The sequence below is a fragment of the Dermacentor variabilis genome, chromosome 7, assembly GCF_050947875.1.
Source record: "Dermacentor variabilis isolate Ectoservices chromosome 7, ASM5094787v1, whole genome shotgun sequence".
NCBI lineage: Eukaryota > Metazoa > Arthropoda > Arachnida > Ixodida > Ixodidae > Dermacentor > Dermacentor variabilis.
Window position 1 is genome coordinate 153,835,262 of NC_134574.1, and position 22,931 is coordinate 153,858,192.

Genomic DNA, 22,931 nt, shown 5'->3' on the forward strand with positions numbered 1-22,931 from the left:
TCCGTTTGTCCCGGAGTGCGAAAAAATAAAAAGAAAAGAAAATATGAAAAAGAAAACGAGAGAGAGAGAGAGCGTGAGAGAGAGAGCACCGTGCTGCGTACGCGCTGCCTCGAGGCAGGGTATCAGCCGCGACACCGTTTCGAAAATCGGTAGGCACGTTGCCGCTGCACTGCCGTTGCCCCTAGGGTTGCGCAGCTTTCCCCCAGTTGGAGCGCTTCCAGCGTCACAGGCGGGTTCGCTTTACCTAAGTGCAACCATGCACTGCTGGAACGGCCATCCCATGTCAGAAGAACGCGGTATGCAGGTTACGTCACCACATGCTCCAACCTAACCCCCTCCCCCACCCCTTTATTTTTCAATGTCTGCCCATTCCCCCCTTGTAATGAACGGGAGCCAGTGCCCCACAGGGGCGGCACCACATACGCAGTTCCACATCCCCGTCGCTGCTAGAGCATGGACAACTTTCGCCAGGCGCTCCTCCCGGAGCTCCATGCTCGCTACTTGGTTTCCGCAAGAGGCGCGATAAATGTTGACGCGGCCCTGACAATGCCTTGGCATTGTTTCGATGGAATTTCGTGGGATGGTGACATTTTGAGAAAATACAGGAGGCCACGGTTCCCAAATCCGGCCACCTACGCCGGATTCGGTTGGCAGACCTCTATTCGAGCTGACCTTAACCGAGAGTGCTATTTCTGGGCGCCGTCGAATTCCTCCGTACCGTCGAATCCACCGTCTTGTCGGCCTTTATTGGCTAACAGGGTTGCTACGACATATCTCCGATTGGCTCAGAACTCAAACATGGCGGAATTTGAGAGTGCCCAGAACATAGAGGAGGCCGTGGTCCAGAATAGCACTCCGAGCGTGTCATTCCGGACATCGTCGAAATTTCGCCGTCTTGTGAACTCTGATTGGCCGCAAGGTGGCCTCTCAGGAGGCCTCTCCTTGGTTGGCTAAAAAGCACCAAGGTGATGGCATTCGACAACATGGCGGAATTTCACGGTTTCCTGAATACCAGCCCTAGTTCCGTGCACATATCAGCAGAGAGCAGTCACTGAGGTATACCGCAACCATTCTAAAACTGTGCGAATGAATGGTGGGCAGCGCGGTAAGCAAATCGCGAAGGTTTTTTTTTTTTTAAGACGAAGTCTATCTTGGCGAATTACACCCGCTTTTCAGTATCGGCTATGTTTCTATGGCCTCTTTCGCAGGGCAGATCCCGGAATGAGCTAGTGCAGTCTAAAGATTATAGTAAGTGGTTGGCCCGTCTCACTAGGGCGCACAGTAACAACGTAACAACGTAACAACGCACCGTTATTCATTAGTCTGCGGCTGTTAGAGCGGCATCTACCTAATGCCCTCCCCAGCCCTCCTCCGCCTCCCCTTGGACTACGCAACAAGTTGTTTCACTTCCCTTCGCAGGAACCCACCGCGCCAGGCGTGGAGGTGAAGCATAGGACAAAGAAACAAGCACTGCAGACGTCAAACGAAGAAAATAATTACGCAGCAACGTTCAAAAAGGAAAGAAAAGGACGTGATTCGATCCCAGGACCCGACAACCACGAGCCTAACGCTATTACGCAGCGCCACGAAACCAGACGGAAAGGTGCATAATTACACAGGTTCTGTGTCAGCTGCTGTTACTCCGTCACTATAGCGTTATGGCTGTAGTGAAGGGCCCACTCGTTACAGACAGTTCCGTATAATTTTCCGGCGGTCGGGTTTCGCGAGAGGATAATCTCGCACAGAAGCCCGATACGCATGTAACAATTACGCCGCGGTCAAGGATAATTAAAAAGAAAAGAGAATTCTACGCGTTGACCAATTTGCGAGGACCAGAAGTCGCGGCGAGCTGTGCTCACGAGTGACCGCACTCGGCCGTTCTATCCGGAGCGTTCTCCAGGGGTGGCACTGCGAGCGCAGACGCCATAGTCAAAAGGTGATCAACGTCCATCCGCTGTTATATCGAAGCGAAGCCAAGCGGAAACCATTTTGGGCGCCGCACAGACTCGGGGCCTGTGACGCAAGTTGGCGTTTCACGCTTGCCAAATGGACAAGAAGGACGACGGCGATGCGTTGCTCTCCTCCGAGCGGCGGGCGAGGAGGACATCGAGCACCGCAATGTCGCTCGCTACGCCTTGCAATGTTGCTCGCTTGTCCTGAACTACGGTACACTTGTAAAGCGGCGCGACTATCGCCTCCAAACATATTCTGAACACTGCTGCTTAGAAAATGGGGTTCGCGCCGCAGTGAGAAATAAATACTCTGACAACCCTCGTACATAACATTGCAGAGTATACCTTCAATATCCTTCTCAAAATTTTCTATAGGGGAGTAATTACGTAACATATTCACCCGCGGATACGATGTCAAATGCATGTGCAACTGTACGGAAACGGTTTACTCGTATTCTTTCTGGCAGACTTAAAGCAGATTAACACTAATTTGATCATAGGCGACAAAAAAAAAAGCAACCATAAAGTGGGTTTCCCTGTGCGGTGAAATTACACGAAAATCCGTGACGCAAGGTCAACATGGCAAACCACAACACAGATCTTCACCTTTGTGTTTATGCAATAAAACGCCGTTTTTACTATATTAAACAGATTTCTGGCATCTAACAGGGAAATTTAAGCTGAGCTTTCTTTCCCCACGTTCTTACATATCAATCAGCAGTTATAGGAAGCGTCTTGAGAAAGAGAGATAGAGAGAAAACAAGAAGAGGAAAGGGATGTTAACCGGACGAGCGTCCGGTTTGCTACCCTACACTGGGAGTAAGGGTAAGGGGTAAATTGAGAGAGAGAGAGAGAGAGAGAGAGAGAGAGAGAGAGAGCACTTAGGTGCGCGTGGGAGGACGCACAGGGATACAGTGATCGAAGCGACATTTTACTTTTCGGAGCAGATTTCGGAGCAGAAAAATAATGCTAGTTTGGAGCGCCTATTGGTGTTTTCGGAGCAGATGGCAAAATATGCCACAAGACTCCTGGAGTTATAAGCATCACCGAAGCGTCACACAAATATTAATATTTCATTATTATGAAGCATATTGCACATACAATAATCAACGAAAAGTGAAAGAAACAAACCGTTTAGAACATGGATGTTCATCCAATGCGTAGTAAATGTGGCTATATATTTAAACTACCAGTACTTGTGGCAGAAACGACAGCAAACCAATAACGCAGAGCACCCACATTATAAACGTAACCACAATCACATGTAACCGTTGCCAAAGCAGCAGTTGATAATCGGTATGGGATCGAAGAAGTTTCAGTCCCGTTCATCAAGATTGTGTACACGCCAAGTTCAAAAGTACGGCTACATGAGCTATATATTTAAAATGCCAGTTATATTGTGTCAGAAATTATATCAAAGTGGATAATGCAGAGCATCACAAGCTGAGCATCACGCCGTTTCGGAGAAGATTCGAAGCACTAACAACAACAACAAAAAAAAAAAAAATAGAGGAAGACAGTTTGGAGCAGCGTGTAGCAGCATTACTCTTTTGAAGCAGTTCGGGGCAATTGGAGGAGCACTTCCGTCACTGACGCTACAAGGGCTGGGAGTGGCGTTCATGAACGTTTACTCCTATCGTATGGAAATGGCCGAGAGCCCGATGTGCGACTCCAGCAGGTGCGCGAGGAAGCCATCGAGCATCTATCGTGCATCTGTGCTCTGTACGACGCACAGTGTCTCTTCTCTCCGGAAAACTTTAAGCCGGCTGGACCTTTATTTGCGGTCAATATGATATGCAGTAAACACCAACTAGGCGCCCAAACTGAAGTTATTCCGGACTCAAAAAACCGACACGAAAAGCGATTATGCCTCCGAGCAGTCTTCAGGTCTCGAGGGGCCTACATACGCCTTCGCGTCTAAAGCACCATTCCACTTCACGACGAGCAGGACCTCAGCAAAGGAGTCGTCTGGACGAAACTGCGCTCATCAGTATCGTTCGTCTGGAAGCATCGTTCGTCTGGAATGACTGCGAGATGCGGCGGCGCATTTCGCCGAGCCTACCGTGGAGTATTTGAGAACAACAGTCTCTCGGCCGAGCAGCTCGCCCTGACCGAATGGACTAGTCACGAGATGCGCTCAAAAACATCTGGAAATGCCACGGAGGAAAAAAAAAAAAAAACTGACCGCTTACCTGGCTATCAAGTGACTAGGGCCCATTCCCCGCCCACCCCTTTCCACACGGGAAATGTATCCCCCCCTTCTCTTTGCCGCTGACGTGACGAGAAAATTGCGCATTCTCCGTAACTGCGCATACAGCCTGCATGCCTACAGGGATCAGCGAGGCTGAAGGACTCCCGCCCAGCAAATGCCGCCTCGGGCAGATTTCTGATGAGAATACAACTCCGCATTCCATTACTTGCCCGATCCCCCTATTATTACTCGCAGGTCGGTTGTTTGATCCCACGCGATATGGCGCAACGCAGTACTACTACAGGGGATAGACCGTGAGGGCTTCGCGACGAAGAAATTTCTCATAAACATTTTCCCCGTCGCACTCTATGCCGAAAGGAAGAAAAAAAGCCCGAAATGAGAAGTGCTTCGTGGCAGCGAGAAATAACGCGAAATCCAAGACCAACAACTATGCGAGATAATCCTGTCGCAATACAGAAAATTCTTTTTACACGCACTTCGGCTGTCGACGATTTGTACGGGCTCTGACGTCAAATAAGAGCATTTTCGGCTTTTCATTTACGCATGATGCAGCCAGAGCGATTCATTTCGTGACGAAAAGGGGCTCTTCCTGGCAATGTACTATAGATAATTTATTATTATTATTATTATTATTATTATTATTATTATTATTATTATTATTATTATTATTATTATTAGCTTTTTGCATTAACTTAAATGTTATGATGCGCGCTATTGCGTTGTGCGAATAGTGCTTTTGCGCGCTTAAAATATGTTTTGCTGTTGATGCAACTGTAGTTGCCCCTTTACCCAGTGCCTTCCTAGAGGCCTGTAAGGTATTCATAAATAAAACAAAACAGAACAAGAATATTAGCATTGAAAGTCAATAATTTCATCTTGAAAGCGTGCAAAATGAAAGAATAAAATTTGAGCAGTATGGCTAGAAAATGCTCAAAATAGGAGTACAGATACACGAGCCAGGTGCACCAGCGAGGGGAAAGACGGCGCATACCCAGTGGTGAGAGCGACACTAGATAAAAACCGGCCCGACAAAAAAAAAAAAAAAAAAAAAAAAAGTGGAGTGGCGCCGCTTATCAACGCGCCACGCGGCGCCACGTTTCTGCGGCACATAGAAAAAAAAAAAGAAGAAGAAAGAATACAAAGGAGTCGCGCCTCGACTACCTTGGCTCGAGTGACTCAAGCTCCTTGATGCCAGTGACAGAAATGTGGCGCCACCTCTCGGCCAAAGCGACAGCTACAACCACGCACCAAGCGCCATCTAGCGACACCACTCGAAAGTGACCGTTTACAAGCAGCGACGCAGCACGGCAGACACGGCGGCCATCTTTGCCAGACGGTGCGCGTTTGCGACATGCTTGCGGCAACGAGTGGCCGTGAAGTGTCCGTCGCCTCTGCACAGGAATGCGAAGGTGCGAACGCTAGTAAACGCGGTTCACGGTAAACTCAGCACGCGCTCCTCGAGAACTGCAGCACAACTTGAGCGCGAAAAACAATCAAGAAGCGCAAGACAGGCGACATCAAAGCATGGACGGTCCGGCGACAGGTATGTCGTGCGCACCTCGCGAAGCAGACGACACGAGTCGCGCTGGCGACGTCGGGAAGCTGCGCGTACTCGAGCTGTACAGCGGCATCGGGGGAATGCACTTCGCCTGCCGACCGGAGAGGACTTCGGTCGTCGCCGCTGTCGACGTGAACACCACGGCGAACTCTGTGTACGCGTTCAACTTCCCTGAAACGCGACTACTTCAACGCAATGTGCAGTCGCTAAGCGCCCGTGAGATCGACTCTCTTCAGCCCGACCTGGTGACTATGAGCCCGCCGTGCCAACCGTTCACGCGGCAGGGCTTGCAGCGTGACTCCCAGGACCCGCGATCGTCGTCGCTATTCTCTTTTCTCACTGTCCTATCGACGCTGAAGCACAAGCCAAAGTACATACTGCTGGAAAATGTTAAAGGTTTCGAGACGTCTGCAACCCATTCTACGCTCACTCAGGTAAACGTAGGGCATGTGTGTGCGGTGCTTGAATGGAGGGTGCACCCGGAGGCAAAAGAGTGAACTATGTCGCGCTGTTTGTCGCGCTATGACTGGCTGTTTTAGCGGTAGCTTCACGGCAGTATTCGCTATTCTTCACGGCTATTCTTATATAAAAATGCGTACGCGTATAACGTGCACTGTGAAACACCACAAGCAAGGAACGTCAAGATCGGTTCACATTTATCGAGTGTGCTAACGTATGAAAGCCCTTTCTGACGAGACTTTTCATGGTGCTTAAAATTATGTACCTTGCTGTTTTGGTTTGCTAACAAAAGATGATGCAAGAAAGTTAATATCTGTGGCTTGTACAAAGGGGTTGTGAGGGTGTTTGATGCTGACAAGTGCTAAACCAAATGCTTAAACAACATGGTGCCGGGCTATCTTGGTTATTGTCACACCGCACAGAAGGTGCCAGACAACAACCGAGCACTCTGTTATTGTCTGTCTTCATGGTGGCTCGTCCGCAATCAACACACTCATTTTTATATACAACTGCAGGTTCTCCAAGGTAGTGGATACCACATCCATCGTTACTTGCTGTCACCCACTCAATTTGGTGTCCCCAACTCTCGGATGCGCTTCTACTGCCTCGCCAAACTGCGTCCAGCCCAGTTCAGGGACTGTTGTCAAGAAGACAACGGTGTCTGCTCTGGTGCCTGTCAGGAGAAACCGCCCCCTGGGTCGCAAGAAACTGGACCGCCACAGAGCCTGTCAAGCTTCCTCAGCCTCAGTGATGAACGGGATTTGAGGAATGAAGCAAGCTACCTTCTGCCTGATAAAATTCTCTCCAGGTTCTCTCTCCTTCTTGACATTGTCGAGCCCGCATCGGCCAACACGTGCTGCTTCACCAAGGGCTATGGTCACTATGTCGAGGGCACAGGCTCTGTTCTACTCCAGGTATTGAGCTTGCCGTGTTGCCTTTTTTCTTTTTTTGACTCATAGTGATGCAAGTTGACCTGATATCGCACAGCTGCATGTGCGATGTGTGTGCCTCATTACACTCAACCTTGCTAACATTTTGCTGCTGTGAAAACTGTCTTTCCTTTAGGTTGGCAATGAACTGCACTGGTGTAAAAAGCTTGGCAAGCGTGTTGTTGCTGGCACACAGGAGTGCACTGGAGGATGCATAAATAACTCTACTGAGCATACATCAAACATCATAGCTATGCCCTAAGCATAGTGTGTGTGTGTGTGTGCGTGTGTGTGTGTGTGTACGAGGGCAAATCAGATTAGAACGTCGTTGCCCCTACTTTTTATTAGCCAAAATAAGGTACACACAGGTAATTACAAATATATGTACTATTCTAAGTACCTTACACTATTTTTTACACATAGTCCACACACTGGTTCAGACATTTGTGTCAACGCAGCACTAAATTTGAGATGCCCCTATTGTCAGTCAGCGACGCACAGAGCCTCCCCGAACGCTCACTGTCACGCAAGTCTCCACAATCTTTTACAAACTCGCAACACCACCACCGCACACTGCTCAAAGTGAGGCGCCTTTCCCTATATGTGGGCTGCATTTCCCTGTGGATTTCGATGGGCGTTCATCCCTTGCTCCATAGAAAACAAATCACGCTTTGTTGCTTGTACGCCGTGGACGTGTGAAGTAGTACAACCACCATCTTCAACAACTGACAGCAGCACTGTGCCGTGGAGCTACCGACAGATAAGGCCGGGCCAGTCCAAGAAAGGTTTACTGCTGGGAATGGATACGTTGACTTCGCATTTACAGCCGTAATTTGGCTAATAAAAAAATAGGGGCAAAGACTTTCTGATTCGCTCTCGTATATTCATTTTCATTCTAGTCAGAGAGTTTCATTTTAATCTGTTCCCAGATTGTAATAGATGTTTGTTCAGTGACAGAAAGGAATAAATGGATTAATATAAGCCCATATGATATGGTATGCCACTTTGTTTCGGCAAGAAAGGTAGAGAAATTTGTGACCAGAGAATACAGTAGTGTCAGTTATTGAGTAACGACATTTTCTCGCATGATACTGACTTGTCGTTCTTTTGTGCCATTCAATGAAGCTCAAAATTATGCTAACTATACTGGCATGCATCATAATTCCTTAAATAACTTGATGTAATAATTGTTATAGTTGCAGTTCTGGTACCCTGGAGGGGCATGCGTCACAGAAATTCCAGAACCAAGTGGGGGGTGGGGATCTACACATGCTCCCGCAACTTGTGTTGCAGAAAGGGTAGTGGCCCATCCCTGCTAGCTGACTCCCTGTTATAATAGAAAACTAAGCCTGGATTTCACAATAACACAACAATATACATAAAGGCAACTGATCTCCGGTGCCTCCCTTCCCTCTTAAAATGCACTTTTCTGATGCGTCATGACGCCATGATTAAATACGTCGCTCTCTGTTCCTATGATCACTGCTGCTGCCACATGTTGGTGTGACTAGAAGGAACATGAGCAGCACTCTTATTAATCTCTTTTATGAGCAAAGTCATCGTACCTAGCTTTATGGCTACACGACGTCAGCAAATTTTGCTCTGTGTCATGACTTTATGATAACGTCAATGGTGCCCAGGTGGCATTTCGAGACCAATTTTAATCACATTGAAATACCTTTTAAGAGTTTCTGAACCTTCATACTTGCTAAACAAAATTTTTTTACGCGCGAGAGGGTGTGATCGGGTTTCTGCAACGTCTAAAATAAGTGTCGGCACTCCTCTAATTTGTGACTTGGGTGTTGCAATCTGCAGGCACCCATGGATGACATGCATGAAGTCTACCGCAAGGTGCCCCATAAAGAGGCAGTGCCAGAAGACGTCCTGGAAATGCTGCAGAACCTCCGGCTGCGTTACTTCACGCCCCAGGAAGTTGCCCGGCTCATGTGCTTTCCAGAGTGCTTTGCCTTTCCCCCGGACTTGAAGCCAAGGCACCGATACCAGTTGCTGGGAAACAGCGTCAATGTTCGTGTCGTGCGTGCACTTCTGGACTATTTGTTGGATGATGTACCAGAATCTTAGCGCGATTCGCCAAACGCTGTGAGAACGCTGTACATAAATGAGTACCTTCGCAACATTTTTGTTTCTCGTATTTTCTCCCTCTCGGGGACCTTGTTTTCTCCATCCTGCAGCAAATACCTAATTAGATAATTTATTCTGTCCATCTATAGTTTCGGTTCCCTACGAGGGCTGTATGCACCGCAATGACAAGGATGCCTTGGGATCATGGTAATCATGCGGCATTGCATGACATCAATTTTCAAGAAACGTGTCACTATCCACATCAGAAGAATGATGTTGGCTTTCGACACGGGAATTCGTGGAAGATGGTAACATTAGGTTGCACTTTCATGACCTGTCAGAGCATGCAAGTGTCTGACGTAGTGGGTTGGTGCAGTCTTTAAGTCAGTTGCCTGCCATGTCATTAAAATTAAATTATGACGTGCTCTAACCCACGTGTGCTACTGATACTTGGTTGAAGGTGTCACGCCTTTACACAGAAACTGAATAACAAAGACATCTGAAGTTTAAGACACACCACTGTAGCTGACAAGAATGGAATGCTGCACAAGCTGGTATTTCATGCTGAAGAAAAACGGTGTAAAGCACAAAGAAAAAGAGCCGACAAAACAGATGCTAACTAACAGCCGAAAATTTTGATGAAAGTAAACATTTAAATATAAAGACAAGCGCATGTGACAGACAACACAATAAAACTCACCTAAAAATATGTGCAATGAACATGGAGAGCCACGACACACAGGTAACCTGAATCATGCATGAAACGGCTCTGCAATCTCGTATAATATATTTGTCTCTCTATGTCGACAGCATTTTGGTGACTAAAAAACAGAGGAGAGAGAACGTAAACTTTATTTTCAAATCAATAAGCTTTGAGTCCGGCGTCTTTTTAGTGGGTCTGGGCACCCGCCGCAGATGCGGTTCCGAGACCTTCTCTCGAAGCGGCTTCCTCGGCTCGCTGGATGGCCCAGAGTTGCTGTCAGGTTCGAGCTGAGCAGAGCGGTCTGCCAGCGTGAGCAGAGGCTGGCGGTGGAAGAGACTGAGGGGTCGGCATTGCCCGACTTGTTTGTTAAGTCCCGACACTCCCATAACATGTGATTTAGTGTGGCAACCTCGCCACAGTGGAGTACATCTGCTTTTTATGTAGTGGAGAGAGAAGCTAATTCAAAGAAACTTGGTGGTCCCTTAGGTAGTTTATTCAAACGCTGGCTGCAAAGTGGAACTCTGACGCTACTTGCCAAGTGAAAATCCTGCATTTTTCTTTCTTCATAGCAAGCAGAAAAAAAGAAGAAGAAGAAAGCACATCAACAAGACTTGCATGTTGTTTGGTGGGGAAGTGAGCTTGCATATGGCAAAAAATGAGAAACAAAGTGGGATTGTTTCTGGACACAATGATCAGTGCGTCGGAGAGACAATTGAGGTAGTCAAGATTGCTCGTGCAGGAGAGCGATGTGTAAGCATGCCATCACTTACAATGACCAAGAAAGAGCTAAGGTATTTAGATGCTTGGTGATTAGGACGATGGTGACAGCACTTCGAGCTATCCATGCCGATCGTTAATCTTTTTTTTTTTTTCTTTTTTCCTTTTCCTGCTGGCACTTCGTATCTGTACACATGCCTAGCATCGTCAGTAGAATAAACAGCTGGAAGTCAGCGCTCTTTTCATTCTGTCTCTATCGTCGCCTCTTCCTTATTTTTTCCGCGCTGTTACATAAGTTGGTATATTCACTCCTACATAAAATAAGCGCCGAGTGCAGATATTTTGGGTCTTTAGAAAACATTGTAGGCATGATGCGGAAATGAAAAAGGCGTCCTGTAAGATACACACCCGAGGTGGCTATTTAAAGCAGGACGTAGCTCTGGGCAGCAGATATAAGCCTGTGAGTCACATATGTGATACTGCAGGTCGCTCAGCATAGACAAATCCGAGGGTGCTTGCAAGGAAAGGACCATGCGTTTAGCACCTTTCTGCACCTTCTCTAACCCAGTGCGCTTTCTTGGCTTAGAGGTACTATGGGGCAGAACATCATATTGAATGCTTGTTTGTGTATTTATTGACCATGTGATTATATTTTGTAACAACACATTTAATTTCCCAGTATTTTCTTATTAATAGCAAACTTGCAAAAGCATGTTAAGAAAGCGACATAGGCAAGGAAACCGGTGCAATAAATACGGCTGTGTACCTGTTTCTTTGACTATGCATTGTTCGTAACACGCTTTTGCAAGTTCACTATGAATTAACCAACTCGCCCATGTTCACACTTTTTTATTAGGTGCCACAACAAGTGTCCGATCCAGGTGATAACTGCAAGGCAGCGATGCTCAAACCAGTTAACGAGGCAAACTTGTGTTACAACGGCTTGAAAAATGTCGCTCTTCTCCCAGGTTGGCAATTTTGTGCGCTCTACATCGGAAACAAATGCACGGCTGCTGTCGCTATTTTTGGTGCGGAGGTTTATTGCACATTGCGGCAAGCTTGTTATGGCAACTAAATGACGCAGATAAGCCAGTACTGGATAAATGCAAGACACATGACACGACGACTTGGATTCACAGCTGGGCACTGTTGTGTTTCCCTGGGGAAAGAAATTCGCTTGCGCACGGAAGAAGTAATCTCAAACCACAGTAGCATGGTAAACATCTCCACCCTCGTTGAAGTGCATCTCCTTTGTAGACACCATCACCACAGCAATAATTTTCTTTCGTGCGCAGGAACAGAAAATTGCAGCCATGTACATCTGCCGTCCTCTGTGCACAGGTGAAACAGCCGCGCTCCTTCACCTGTTTACGATTCTGAAATGCATCGCTAGGTGGCTTGATGCCACCCCTACAGACGGCACACATCGCCTATAGGGTCTGTAATTCGTCTCCTACCTGCAAATTATTTTTTTACCCAGAAATATTGATTAGGTAAATTGTATCGCTGTGGCAAGCAGGTGCGTTGTTTTGAAACCATTTCCCTGCAGAGACGATGTAGGCTACACAATACACAGCTGCCCTCGAGCACAAGCCAGTTCCTTGCCAATAGATGGTCATGGTTGGTCCATACTTTTTGTCAACTTAAGTGTGTCTCTGCAAAAGTTGTCACAAAAACTTGACCTATGAATGCTAGTACATAAAAAAACATGCATTGACTCACATGTTTTGAAGTCCTGTTGCAGGTGCAGAACATCCCTTGGGTCGAAGTAGGAGTAGACGGACTTCCCAAGCAGTTCTTCAGATGTATAGCCCAGGAATGTCTCCGTTCTGCATGAACAAACATTTCAAAAGCACCTCTTGCTATGTGTTCCACTGCCTGCTAGGCAGACATTTTTAAAGGTCGTGTTCAGTCACAAAACAGGCACTCGCACAAACAAAACCTGTCTAAATACACTGTATCAGATTTCCTGAAACTCTCGCATAAAAGCTGCGCACTGTTTCATAGGCAGCCACTGACCTCCTGTGGCATTCATAGCAACTGGCATAACGCCAACTGTAGGTATTATCAAGTGCTCACCTTACACCTATGCGCCAATGCTTATTACAATGCTTCACACATTGCACGACTTGGTAGTGCAGAAAACTTAAGAAAACAAACTTGCTACAATGCAATTCAAACATACAGTGTTATAAACACATTCTGATGTTCAGACATGCAACTTGGGTATGTAGAATGGCTACTCTAAGGCCACAACAAATAAACTGCTAAGTACTTCCTTCTCTTTGATTGTATGCAATATGTCTACGCTCAGCATGATGTCGTCTTGCCACAGCTGAACTCGTAACATAAAGCGGGCAGAAAAGAAAGCACAAGGGAAGTGTGAGTGTGGCACAACAGCCTCCGACAAAAGAAATGAGGGCCAATCGAAAATTCACTTAAGTTTGGCGGTTTAACGTGCCAAACCACAATCTGATTGTGAAGCATGCCCTAGTGGGGGACTACAGAAAAATTCTGACCACCTGAGGTTCTTTAAAACAAATTAGAGCGCAAAAAGCACAACCGCATACACGTGTATGTGGGTGTGTTATTGCACTCAGTTTTGTTTTACCAGAATGAGCTACCAGTAACCCAACAGCAAGTTCTTCTAAAATGGAGTTTTTTAATGTGCATTCAACGCACGGTACACAGTTGTCCTTGCATTTCATCCCCATCAGAATGCGGCACCGGAAGCAAACGTGCGACATTGTGCTCAGCGTCACAATGCCATAGCAACTGAGCTACCATGGCAGACGCGAGTTAATTCACTTATTCCCAAATCTCCGCCTACACACAATATATATCCTATGCTCACAAGATATGCGAAACAATTTTCATTGACTTCAAAGTGCTGCCGCCTTCAATGCACTGGGATGGGTGAACCTGCCCTCACCAGCTGTGCCACAGCACTGAAAGACATGTTACTGGTGCTTTGCGGAAATAAAGTTTTACCTTGTCCGTGTACGCTTTAACTTTTACGGAGCACCCGGTTACCGAAGACGTGGACGACAGCAGCAACACTGGAAGCGGCACCTTGGGACATTTTGTCTAACCACAACACGTTAGACACGTTCTTGTGTTATGTGGGGTTTCTCGTAGAAGAATGCTATTTTTTTAGAACGCTGTACGTTTAACCATCATGTCACAGTCGCTAATTTAAACCATGAGCTAAGCAGAATATGGTGGGACACTACAATAATAGCTTTGTGTCATCTGTTTAAACTCCGCACCACCAGCTGGCGTTACCAGCGCTGCTGTTGCTGTACACATTTCTGGTAAACTGGTACATTATAAAAAGGCTATACATTTTATAAACAAGCTAAATCGCTATTGCCCAGAACTTCCTCAACATAATGAAAAATAACAATATAAGACAATGTTACGGCAAAGTGTTCCAGGCGGCAATTGTACAAGGGAGAAGAAATTACTTTCACAGGTTTGTCCAAGAAAGGCATGGAGTTAGAGCAAAACCAAGTGCACGAACTAAGGTTGTGCACTTGGTTTTGTCAGCATGACGACTGTAACATTTTGAGAGAAAACAGGCTTCGTTCACTCAGTCAGTGTGACCACACAATGCTAGGTTCCGTGGTTTGAAACCAGTAATCGGTCATATCTTATGATGAAGGCTAAAGTGGATTTCATTATTAGGTCCGCAGGTAACAGTTCTGAAAATTTAATTGAAATTCGGGGGTTTTATGAGCCAAAACCACGGTTTGATTATGAGGCACGCCGTAGTGGGGGACTCTGGCAGCGCACATTTCCAGGTTTCTGTGTACATCTCCAGATGAAGCGGTGCACTTGAAACAGACTAAATAGTTTGGCAGATTGTTTTGTCTGTCCTATGAACAAAAGTGGCCAACAGTGTACGTCCAGCAGAAACCCATCAAGGGAACACAACACTTGCATGTTCCCTTCATATTTGACGGGCACGGCACTTGTGCAAGTACAGCGGGGTTCAGGGATCGCCCAAGCAATGCCCGTGACCATAAAAGCAGATATGCAGAGTTCTAAAAAATTTACTATGTGAAATTGGGTGGGCTCTTTTTACGCAACCTCGAGTGAGTGTGAAACTATGCGGCATTTTTGTACATGACTAGAAATGGCGCATGAAATTGTAATTTGGTGGAAGGTTGGCTTCATTGCACATTGTAGTCATGTGAAAAAATTTTCACATTGCAGATCTGGATCTAACAATGGAACAACAAGCGGAATGGCACGTGTGTACAACCACACTCAATGCACAGCTTCCATAACGTGCCGCCCTGTATTCGCAATCAAAATACAGTGCAGTGCCTGCTGGAACCTCAAGGCTTCTCAAAGTTTTGAATACAGTTGACTCGATTAATTCGACTTCTTGTCAATTTAAATGCACTGGCAAGTCCCGGTGAGAAACCGTGCATTAATATGTAAGGAAAACTTGCTTAGTTCGAACGTGATGGCATGCTGCACCGGTTAATTAAAATCCCACATGCGTCCCCTCATGTGCGCAGGGGTTACTAAAAGCTTAAATACACATGAAATTCGGCAGACAGCAATACAATTTACTGTCTCCTGCTTCACTAGGTGATGATAGTGATGGCAGCAACCTGTCCTGCAGTGATGATGACTATTTGCACTGTGTCCTGGGCAATGTCTCTTGGAAATTTTGTCAGCGCTGACGTGTGTTGAGGTTTGTGGGGCCATTGGCCAACAACGACATGTATAGTTATTTTTAACCTTGCTTTCGTTTTGCTCAGTGTCTTGAATTTCCATCTCCCGCCTTCTCCGTGTTTTTATTTATAGTTATTGTAATACTCTATTGAAGTCTGTATTTAGTATATAATGCTGGATTGAAAACGACGACAGACTACTTCAAGGAATAAAAAAAAAGGGTTTGAATTGATTCATTTTGCCGTCGTTTATTAATTTGACCTTATTCATAATTCGAGGAAATTTTGTTGTCCCGCAAGGTCAAATGAATGAAAGTTGACTGTATTATGCGATTTGACACCTTAACTCCTTCCAACTGCCATAGCACATTACATTATAGTTCTGATATATGAAGAAGTTAGCCTGTGGAAGATGTTACAGACCAAAGGCCAGTACACAGCACAATGCGCAGAGTGATGCATTTCTGTGATTTAACCACTTGCATAGCTTTCGCAGCGTCACCTGCAGTGTATAAAATGGAGTAAACTGTTTCTCCTGCAACTAAAGATTCAGACCACGTAGAAAGCATAGCATCAAAAAGTGCAGATATGGAACAACCTCTATGCAAAATTTGACATTTCAAATACGAGCAGATGCGTCATGCAAAGCTAGCAAAAGTAGACCTTCCTGATGCCGAAACTGAATCTCGAAGCCAACATACTTAAACTTAAATCACATCCGTTAACCACTTGGAACATGCATCGTATGCTTAGGCAATATTTAAAAGCTGCCAATAAGTAAATTTGACAATTACCAGCCCTGTGGCTTTGCCAAGATTGCTTAAATACTAGTATATTTCACCTCAACCAAACATAATTAGGTTTAGTTACGATGGCAATAATAGGTGAAGAGCACTGCGGTGTCAGCAAACAGCACGAGCTCTCTCACAACCAACGCATAGGTTGTCATCGTCTTCTGCTCCAAGGTGCCACCGAGAGCATGAAGGCGTGTCTGCTTTATTACAACTATGTACTTATCAATAAGCAATTTTGCCAAAGTGAAATTTCGTTGCAGTTGGCCTTTAAAAGCACTTCATTGCGAAGTGCTTTCCTTAGGTTCGCTGACTGTCAGCCCCCTTTGGTAATATTCAACTTCCTCCTAATTACAGCCTTACAGCCACCTCCTAATTTACAGCAGCTGTTGAACAGAGAGCAACGACGCACCTTTCATCGACATGCGTGAAGCACATGCCCGGGTTGTGCCGGCTGAGGAATGTGTGTGAGCCCAGGGGCGCCTCGATGTTGGACGGGTGCGGGATGGGCTGAGCCACACACACCAGGAAATGCCTCCGCTCGTGGATGATGACGCGGATCGGCAGGTGCGGCATGGGTGACGACACGGGCGTGTCGTCTTCTTCCTTGGTCATCACCGCCGGCGACAGCAGCTCTTCGTCGGGAGAAGGCTTGGGGACCACATCACGCAGAACACGCGTGCCCACACACTGCATCAACTGCAAAGAGAGGGAGCAGTTCGCCATCAGCAAAGGTACAAGGATTCCAAACCACGATGCACAAAGCTGCCACATCGTTACCTGGCCCAGCTGAAAGCGCTGAACGATTGTTCTTTAAAAACGATGGCTTTCTTAGTGAGTTCCCGTAGGTCTGTGCAGTGATGTGGTTTGTTCCCGTGGGTACCTACAGTGTAAAATTTGGGCCAATCCTGAAGATAGTGCAGTACAAGAAAATTCAGGCAGCCCGACAGTGCTCCTACTCCAGTCATGCAGAGGGTGATGCAATAGAGTGCCGTGCACCAGTGTCTCTGCCCCATTCTCACTCCCAACTCACCGAGGAAGACGTTGTCTTGAATCGACATCAAGAGGTTGCACCACCTTCCAAATTTTTAAAGCAAAGTTTTCTTCGGCTACCATCCTAGGTTCTTGGTGTGGCTGCTGCTGCTGCTGCTGTGGCAATCAGTATCTCAACAGATTTGTTTGTGGATATATATACAAAGGTTATATGAGCACCGCATGGAAGTACTAGCACAAGGGCTTATATAACCCTTGTATGCTGATTGACAAATTAGGTTGAGCAAGCGCAGCTCTTTCCTGCATAACAAAAATATAAATTCCTGCGTAAAGCCTGAACATATAACGTCGGCTCACAGTATCCTTAAAGCACAGTGACCTGTTAATGGAATGACGCATTGTATTCAACAGATCTTTTGATTTACTTGATTTTCCTTGATTTATCCTTTGATGATGTGCCACAGGGTGTATGCCCATTCTTGGTCAATCCTCCAAAATGGTTTATCAGCCGCTGTGCACAAGTACGCTTGTCATCGTCATTCATCCTTTGACAAGCCTCATTGATTGCCTTTGTTTTTGTAACATTGCTGCGTAGATATCTCACGCTGTGCACCCACCTGATTTGGTGCCTCCATTTCGGCATAGCTTGGGAGCGGTGTAGTGCATAAACGTAAAAATTGTGTGAGAATCAAGCTGTCACTTTTATGGTGGATAAACATTACATGATATTTCTTGTTGCATGGTATGAAAGCAAACAAATTGTACACATCACTGCTGTTAGTTGTCATGCATTTAATTACCTGCTTCACTTCAGATACATTCCAACATGTGTGCTTTATCTGTATAATTTTGTTATCTGCCGAAGCACAGCAGGACTAGTGGCTGTCGAGTATTGTGGGCTATACATTAATATCTTGGCCAATTTGAGACATTTAATGTGAGCAAAAGTAGAATATGTGGGAGTTCAATCAGTTCGCTGAGTGAAGTCGTTGCTGTGCCTCCGGCTTTGGGCTCAGTCACCAGTGCGAGGCAAGCCCCAAAATTCCAGTTTTTTGGCCCCGTTCTGTTTTCCCGGGTGTTGCGGTCACGTCCCAAGGTGTCATGCTATGCGGCCCTCCAAGTGGGTCGTGGAGCATGACGTAGGGAAGATGCCCCGACAGAGAAGCATGGTCGTAATGTATAGTTTAAGTATAGTTAACTTCTGCAGTTGAGCAGTGGGAAGGACAAGCATCGGCCACGAGAGGCAAGCGACAAGGTACGTGGGCGACCACCTCTTTGTGTCCCTGGGACATTCCCATGCTTTGCAATCTTGCGTCAGCGTGGCTTGCTCAGTGGCTCTGCATTCTGCCCTTGTGGTAGTCGCAGGTGCCCGGTGAGTCACATTCTGTTTGTCCGAATCGTTGCTGACCAGAATTGGTGGTGGAAAGCGCTAGGTAGTGTCTGCAAACACACCTTGGCTCGTTTGTGTGAACCACTGTTCAACACAAAGCATCACCTGTCTTCCTCCACCATCGGGGGCAGTGGATGCCGATAGTACTCCGTGCGTTTAAGTGCAGTGTTGTATTTTATGGCATAGTGTTCTAGGCAATAAATACATAACTGTCCTGGACGTCTTGTGTTCCTGGGAGAGAGCTCTATTTGTACGGCAAGAGCTGGCCAGGCCTTTTGGCTCGGTGCTCGAACCTGCGAGGGGTCTATTGCCACGCAGTCATATTCTGTCGTGAAGCCCCCTTTTGGGGCAATTTACTGCTGCCGCACAGGGTGGAGTGAGTCCACAAAGCACACAAATGCTTTTGCCGGTGGAATGCCATCATGTAGAACGCCATCATTGCCATCCTAGGAATGTCCTATTCCTACGCAATGTCAGCAAATTTTTCTCTGCATTGTAACATCACCATAATGGCAATAATGTCAGGTCTGGCATTTTGAGATCAACTTTAGTGTCAAATTAATATATTTCATAAGTGTTTCACAACTGTCACACCTGCTAAGTGTCATTATTTTAGGTGTCAATAATTCTATGAGGAAGAAACTGCTGGTTTTAATGAGATTATCATACAGTTAGATTAGTTAGTCGCACGAAAAAGCATAGAATCAAGTGAGAGGGACTATTGCATGTAGATATTCATCAACCTCTGATACATATTTTAATGTATTACATTTTCAATTTATGTATTTGTGTAGAAGGAGTTTCAGTTTGGTATAATTGCTTGTTAGGCACAAAGGTTGCCTTCCCAGTTTTGTGTTCTAAATGTTTCGAATCATCCATGTAACATCTTTAGCGGGTATTCAACTCTTGTTCTGCCAACCATCCGATGCTATCATTCAGCAGGGACATCGAGCTACTCGCTGCGGTAGCTTCTTGTGGCTGTTGCCTTTTTTTTCACAGAAAGAAAAGTAAAGCATTGAACTGAACTGAATCCAAATATCCAGCAGCCATTAGCCTGAAGTGTGCAAGCACGGGTATGCACGTTCGCCTGTTCCATAAAAGTGCGTGAAGCACGCATCAAGCGTCCCTTCTCTTTCACCTTGTATGAAGAGGCCGACTTGACGCTGACCCCGCGGCCTTTGCTGCCCAGCGTGCAGCGCAGGCGCATGAGGAAATGGCAAGGCTGGGGGGACACATCGTGCAAGCCCTCGGGTTTGGACAGCAGGGCATCCTTCAGTTCGTCATGGTCGCAGGGATGGCAAAAGTCGAAGACGCTCTGACCCATCAAGTCCACCTGGCAGCGCAGCGGGCACAGAAACAACATACTTAACATGCAGAACAACATGAAGGAACAACATGCTTTAAAGGGAACAACAGTATGCCTAAACAATATTGGCACCCAACAGTTCTAGAATAGCAGATACGGTCGCTTCCGTGGACAGCAGAGGCTTGGTATGCTGGAAGGAGACACAGCAGTGAAAGATGATACCACAGACTGTGTGAGGCTAGGGCATTGTTAAGCACTGAAAGATTTACTGTTGCATTTGCAAATGAAAAAAATTAAAAAGTAAATAGTGATGCACAAATAAAGCCCCATACAAGTGTTCACGTCCAGCATACCTCTCAAAAGAGGCTTTTGTACACTTTAGAGGTGTGCTTGGTAGCCGCACTACCGAACTTGCAAAGCTTAAGAGAATCACAGGCACTCAACAAAAAAACACTGCTACCAAACGGAATTTACGTGGGAATTTTATGCAATCGCTGACTTTAATATGTGGCAGAAGGCACCAATGTATGGGAGTTCAATAACACAGGCAGCATGACTTTAAATATGTTATTTCACAATATTTTATTCATTCATCTTGCTCTTCAGCATGAGCTAACACACCACTGTGCTGCAGTTACTGCTGCTCATTCAGCACAACCAATTATAAGGAAACAATAGAACCAAAGCAAGAAGGGTTGTTACAAAATGCAACCTCAAGGCATCAACATGCCAAAGGACCACTTTGCCCATAGCAAGCAATGCAGTATTGGTCACTAAAGTTTTCAGAATATAAAACTACAAGAGAACTAAATTCCTTTTAGAATGTTTGTGGGTATGTTCACAGCCTGCACATTAACAGTTCACTCTGCACTTCTGCATGCAAATGCCAAACTGCAGGTGTCAGTACCAGATAGATTCTGCCTTCTTTTTTTCAATTATTATTTATATCATCTGCAAACTTTCATATACAAACTTATGAAGCACATATGTCTGCAACACAGTTGATAAATGCTCTGCAATGGTTAACGTAGACAAAAATTACTGACAAAAATTACTGCTAAACTTGTCTGATAAGATGTGCCAGTGGTGTGTTACTGCTGAATGCAAATATGCATGGAGTGCCGACTTCACTATATACCAATATACTGTATGTATAACTATTCAGGCACACAATGATTATCTTGGTTTCACACACACTTTTACACCTTGTAATAAAAAAAAAGAAGTAATACACTACATGATTGACAAAATGTTGATGAAAGCGTGCAGATGAATAATCTGCTATTACTAGTAGTCATAGGCAGCCATTAGGTTTGAAGCAAATAGTGTGCAACTGTGCTGCTTTGCAAGAGCACCAAGGGCTGTATTTTGTAACAACCTATTTCATCTTTTATTCTTCTTATCAGTCACAGCAAGTTGCTAGCCCTAGTAACAACAGCAGCATGGTGGCATCAGAGGCAGTGATAAAGGGCACAATGAATGGAAGATGGAATAGACTGTCACAAAATGCAGCCCCAGGCCGCTATTTTGTAGCGATGCCTTATGCCTTATTCTATGCTATTCTTATCATCCACCACACACAGCTGTCCAATCCCGTTGATAATGTGGGCAGACCACCGCTCTGACCACTGGCCAAGCGCGAAAAGCGTGAAAGCGCATAGAATTGGAAAAGGCATCACTACAAAATACCGGCCCAGAAGTCGCTATAAGTGCACTTTTTTCAACAAGCTGTTGAAGATGATGCACTTATACTACCAACTGTGCCATATTTCATGTTGCATCAACAAGGCTAATTTCACACAACTTCACACGAAGGATAAATGCAAGACCTACATTTGTCCACATGTGAACCCTAGCCCATACCTTCGCAGAATCTTTTGGATCACCAAAAAGCGCATTTGCATGACATTCTGTAATAGAAATATTCAGTGCATCACAGGTGTGTTCATGGCACTTGTACCTACAAGGCTATCACTAAACACTGTTTCACATAGTGAGCAACCTGCAGCAAGCAGTCAACATTGCATCAAGGCTTGCAACATTAGACTTGGCCAGAAAGTAACACAAAACATTGTCAAATTAGTGCTAAGAAAAATTCTAGACAATGCCGTCTTTGCTCAAACGTTTTTTATTAAATAAATGGTGCATTTGCAGTAAATTGTACATAACAATCCAAAATTCCAGTAAATTTAATAACTTTAGTTATGTTCTGATGATTTCAGTGTATCTTTCTTTTTTTCAATGTAACTAAATTTTTTGTTGCCTTCCCAATTCACAAAAATTTTTCACAGCTTGATATGCAAGTACAGACAGCATAAAAAGATTACGGGGCATAACTTTCATGCAAAAGCTGTATTCCTGCTCATTCTTTTCCTGGAGCCAATGAAAGTACAGTACTCACTGAGTGCGGCGCACATGCTAGTCGAGGCTGCCGACTCAAATTCCAGGCTTCGTGACCAATCTGTTCAAATATCCAGCTTGGCACAAGATCTTGCACCGTTAACTTTTGATGCAGAATGTAACCTGACTTTATTTGGCTTCTTAATTCTGGTGCCTTACATGTCAAAAGCACGATATGATTATGACACATGCCAAAGTGGGGGACTCCGAATTAATTCTGATAACCAGGGGTCATTTAACATGCACGCAATACATGGCACATAGGTGTTCTAGCGTGTTGCCCCATCGAAATGCAGCCACCACGGCCAGGATTGTTCCCCCGCCCTCGGGCTTAGCAGTGCAACACCAAAGCCACTACGCCACCGCAAAAGATTAGATGAAAGCCTAAGATGTGCTCTAGGTGTATGATATTCATGTATATTCAGGCATTGCATCACAGTTGTGCCCTCACTGATGTTTTAAGCGGCTTTGAAATATCAAAAATTGTTACAATTCGAACATAGATTTACGACTATACGCAGTTTGAAGGTAATGCGAGTTCACTGTGCAATTCCCAATTATAAATATGAGCTTTCAGCTGATGCCTACAAATAACACAAAACCTTAGACATCAAGCAATATTGTCACTGATGCTTTTGACTAGAGAAAGCTAGACTCAATTTCAAAATGAGATTTTCTCTGCTAATGAGTTGTGCCAGGCTTACTGCCTAAAGCGAGTTGCACGCAAACTGTTTGAGCATGGTGGACCCCA

General features: G+C 45.5%; 2 protein-coding genes across 2 annotated transcripts in view; one reads left to right on the top strand and one right to left on the bottom strand.

Moving 5' to 3' along the window:
• The window catches only part of LOC142588189 (hypoxia-inducible factor 1-alpha-like), a 245,344-nt gene that overhangs the window by 90,025 nt on the left and 132,388 nt on the right, over nt 1–22,931 (bottom strand). Inside the window, exons 4-6 of the mRNA XM_075699711.1 lie at nt 19,613–19,807; nt 16,504–16,790; nt 12,335–12,441 (exon numbers count right to left, since the gene is read on the bottom strand). Of these exons, the coding sequence (XP_075555826.1) occupies nt 12,335–12,441; nt 16,504–16,790; nt 19,613–19,807 (589 nt within the window). The remainder of the gene's footprint in view (nt 1–12,334; nt 12,442–16,503; nt 16,791–19,612; nt 19,808–22,931) is intronic.
• Nucleotides 5,476–9,241, top strand: Mt2 (tRNA (cytosine(38)-C(5))-methyltransferase). Its single transcript, XM_075699714.1, has 3 exons — nt 5,476–6,156; nt 6,697–7,095; nt 8,926–9,241. The coding sequence occupies exons 1-3, from the start codon at nt 5,689–5,691 to the stop codon at nt 9,190–9,192; spliced, it is 1,134 nt and encodes a 377-aa protein (XP_075555829.1). The 5' UTR covers nt 5,476–5,688; the 3' UTR covers nt 9,193–9,241.

Coding starts and splice junctions, on each gene's coding strand:
- Mt2 (XM_075699714.1), top strand. CDS start 5,689: ATGGACGGTCCGGCGACAGGTATGTCGTGCGCACCTCGCGAAGCAGAC. Junction 6,157..6,696: donor CCCATTCTACGCTCACTCAG/GTAAACGTAGGG, acceptor ATACAACTGCAG/GTTCTCCAAGGTAGTGGATA. Junction 7,096..8,925: donor CAGGCTCTGTTCTACTCCAG/GTATTGAGCTTG, acceptor TGCAATCTGCAG/GCACCCATGGATGACATGCA.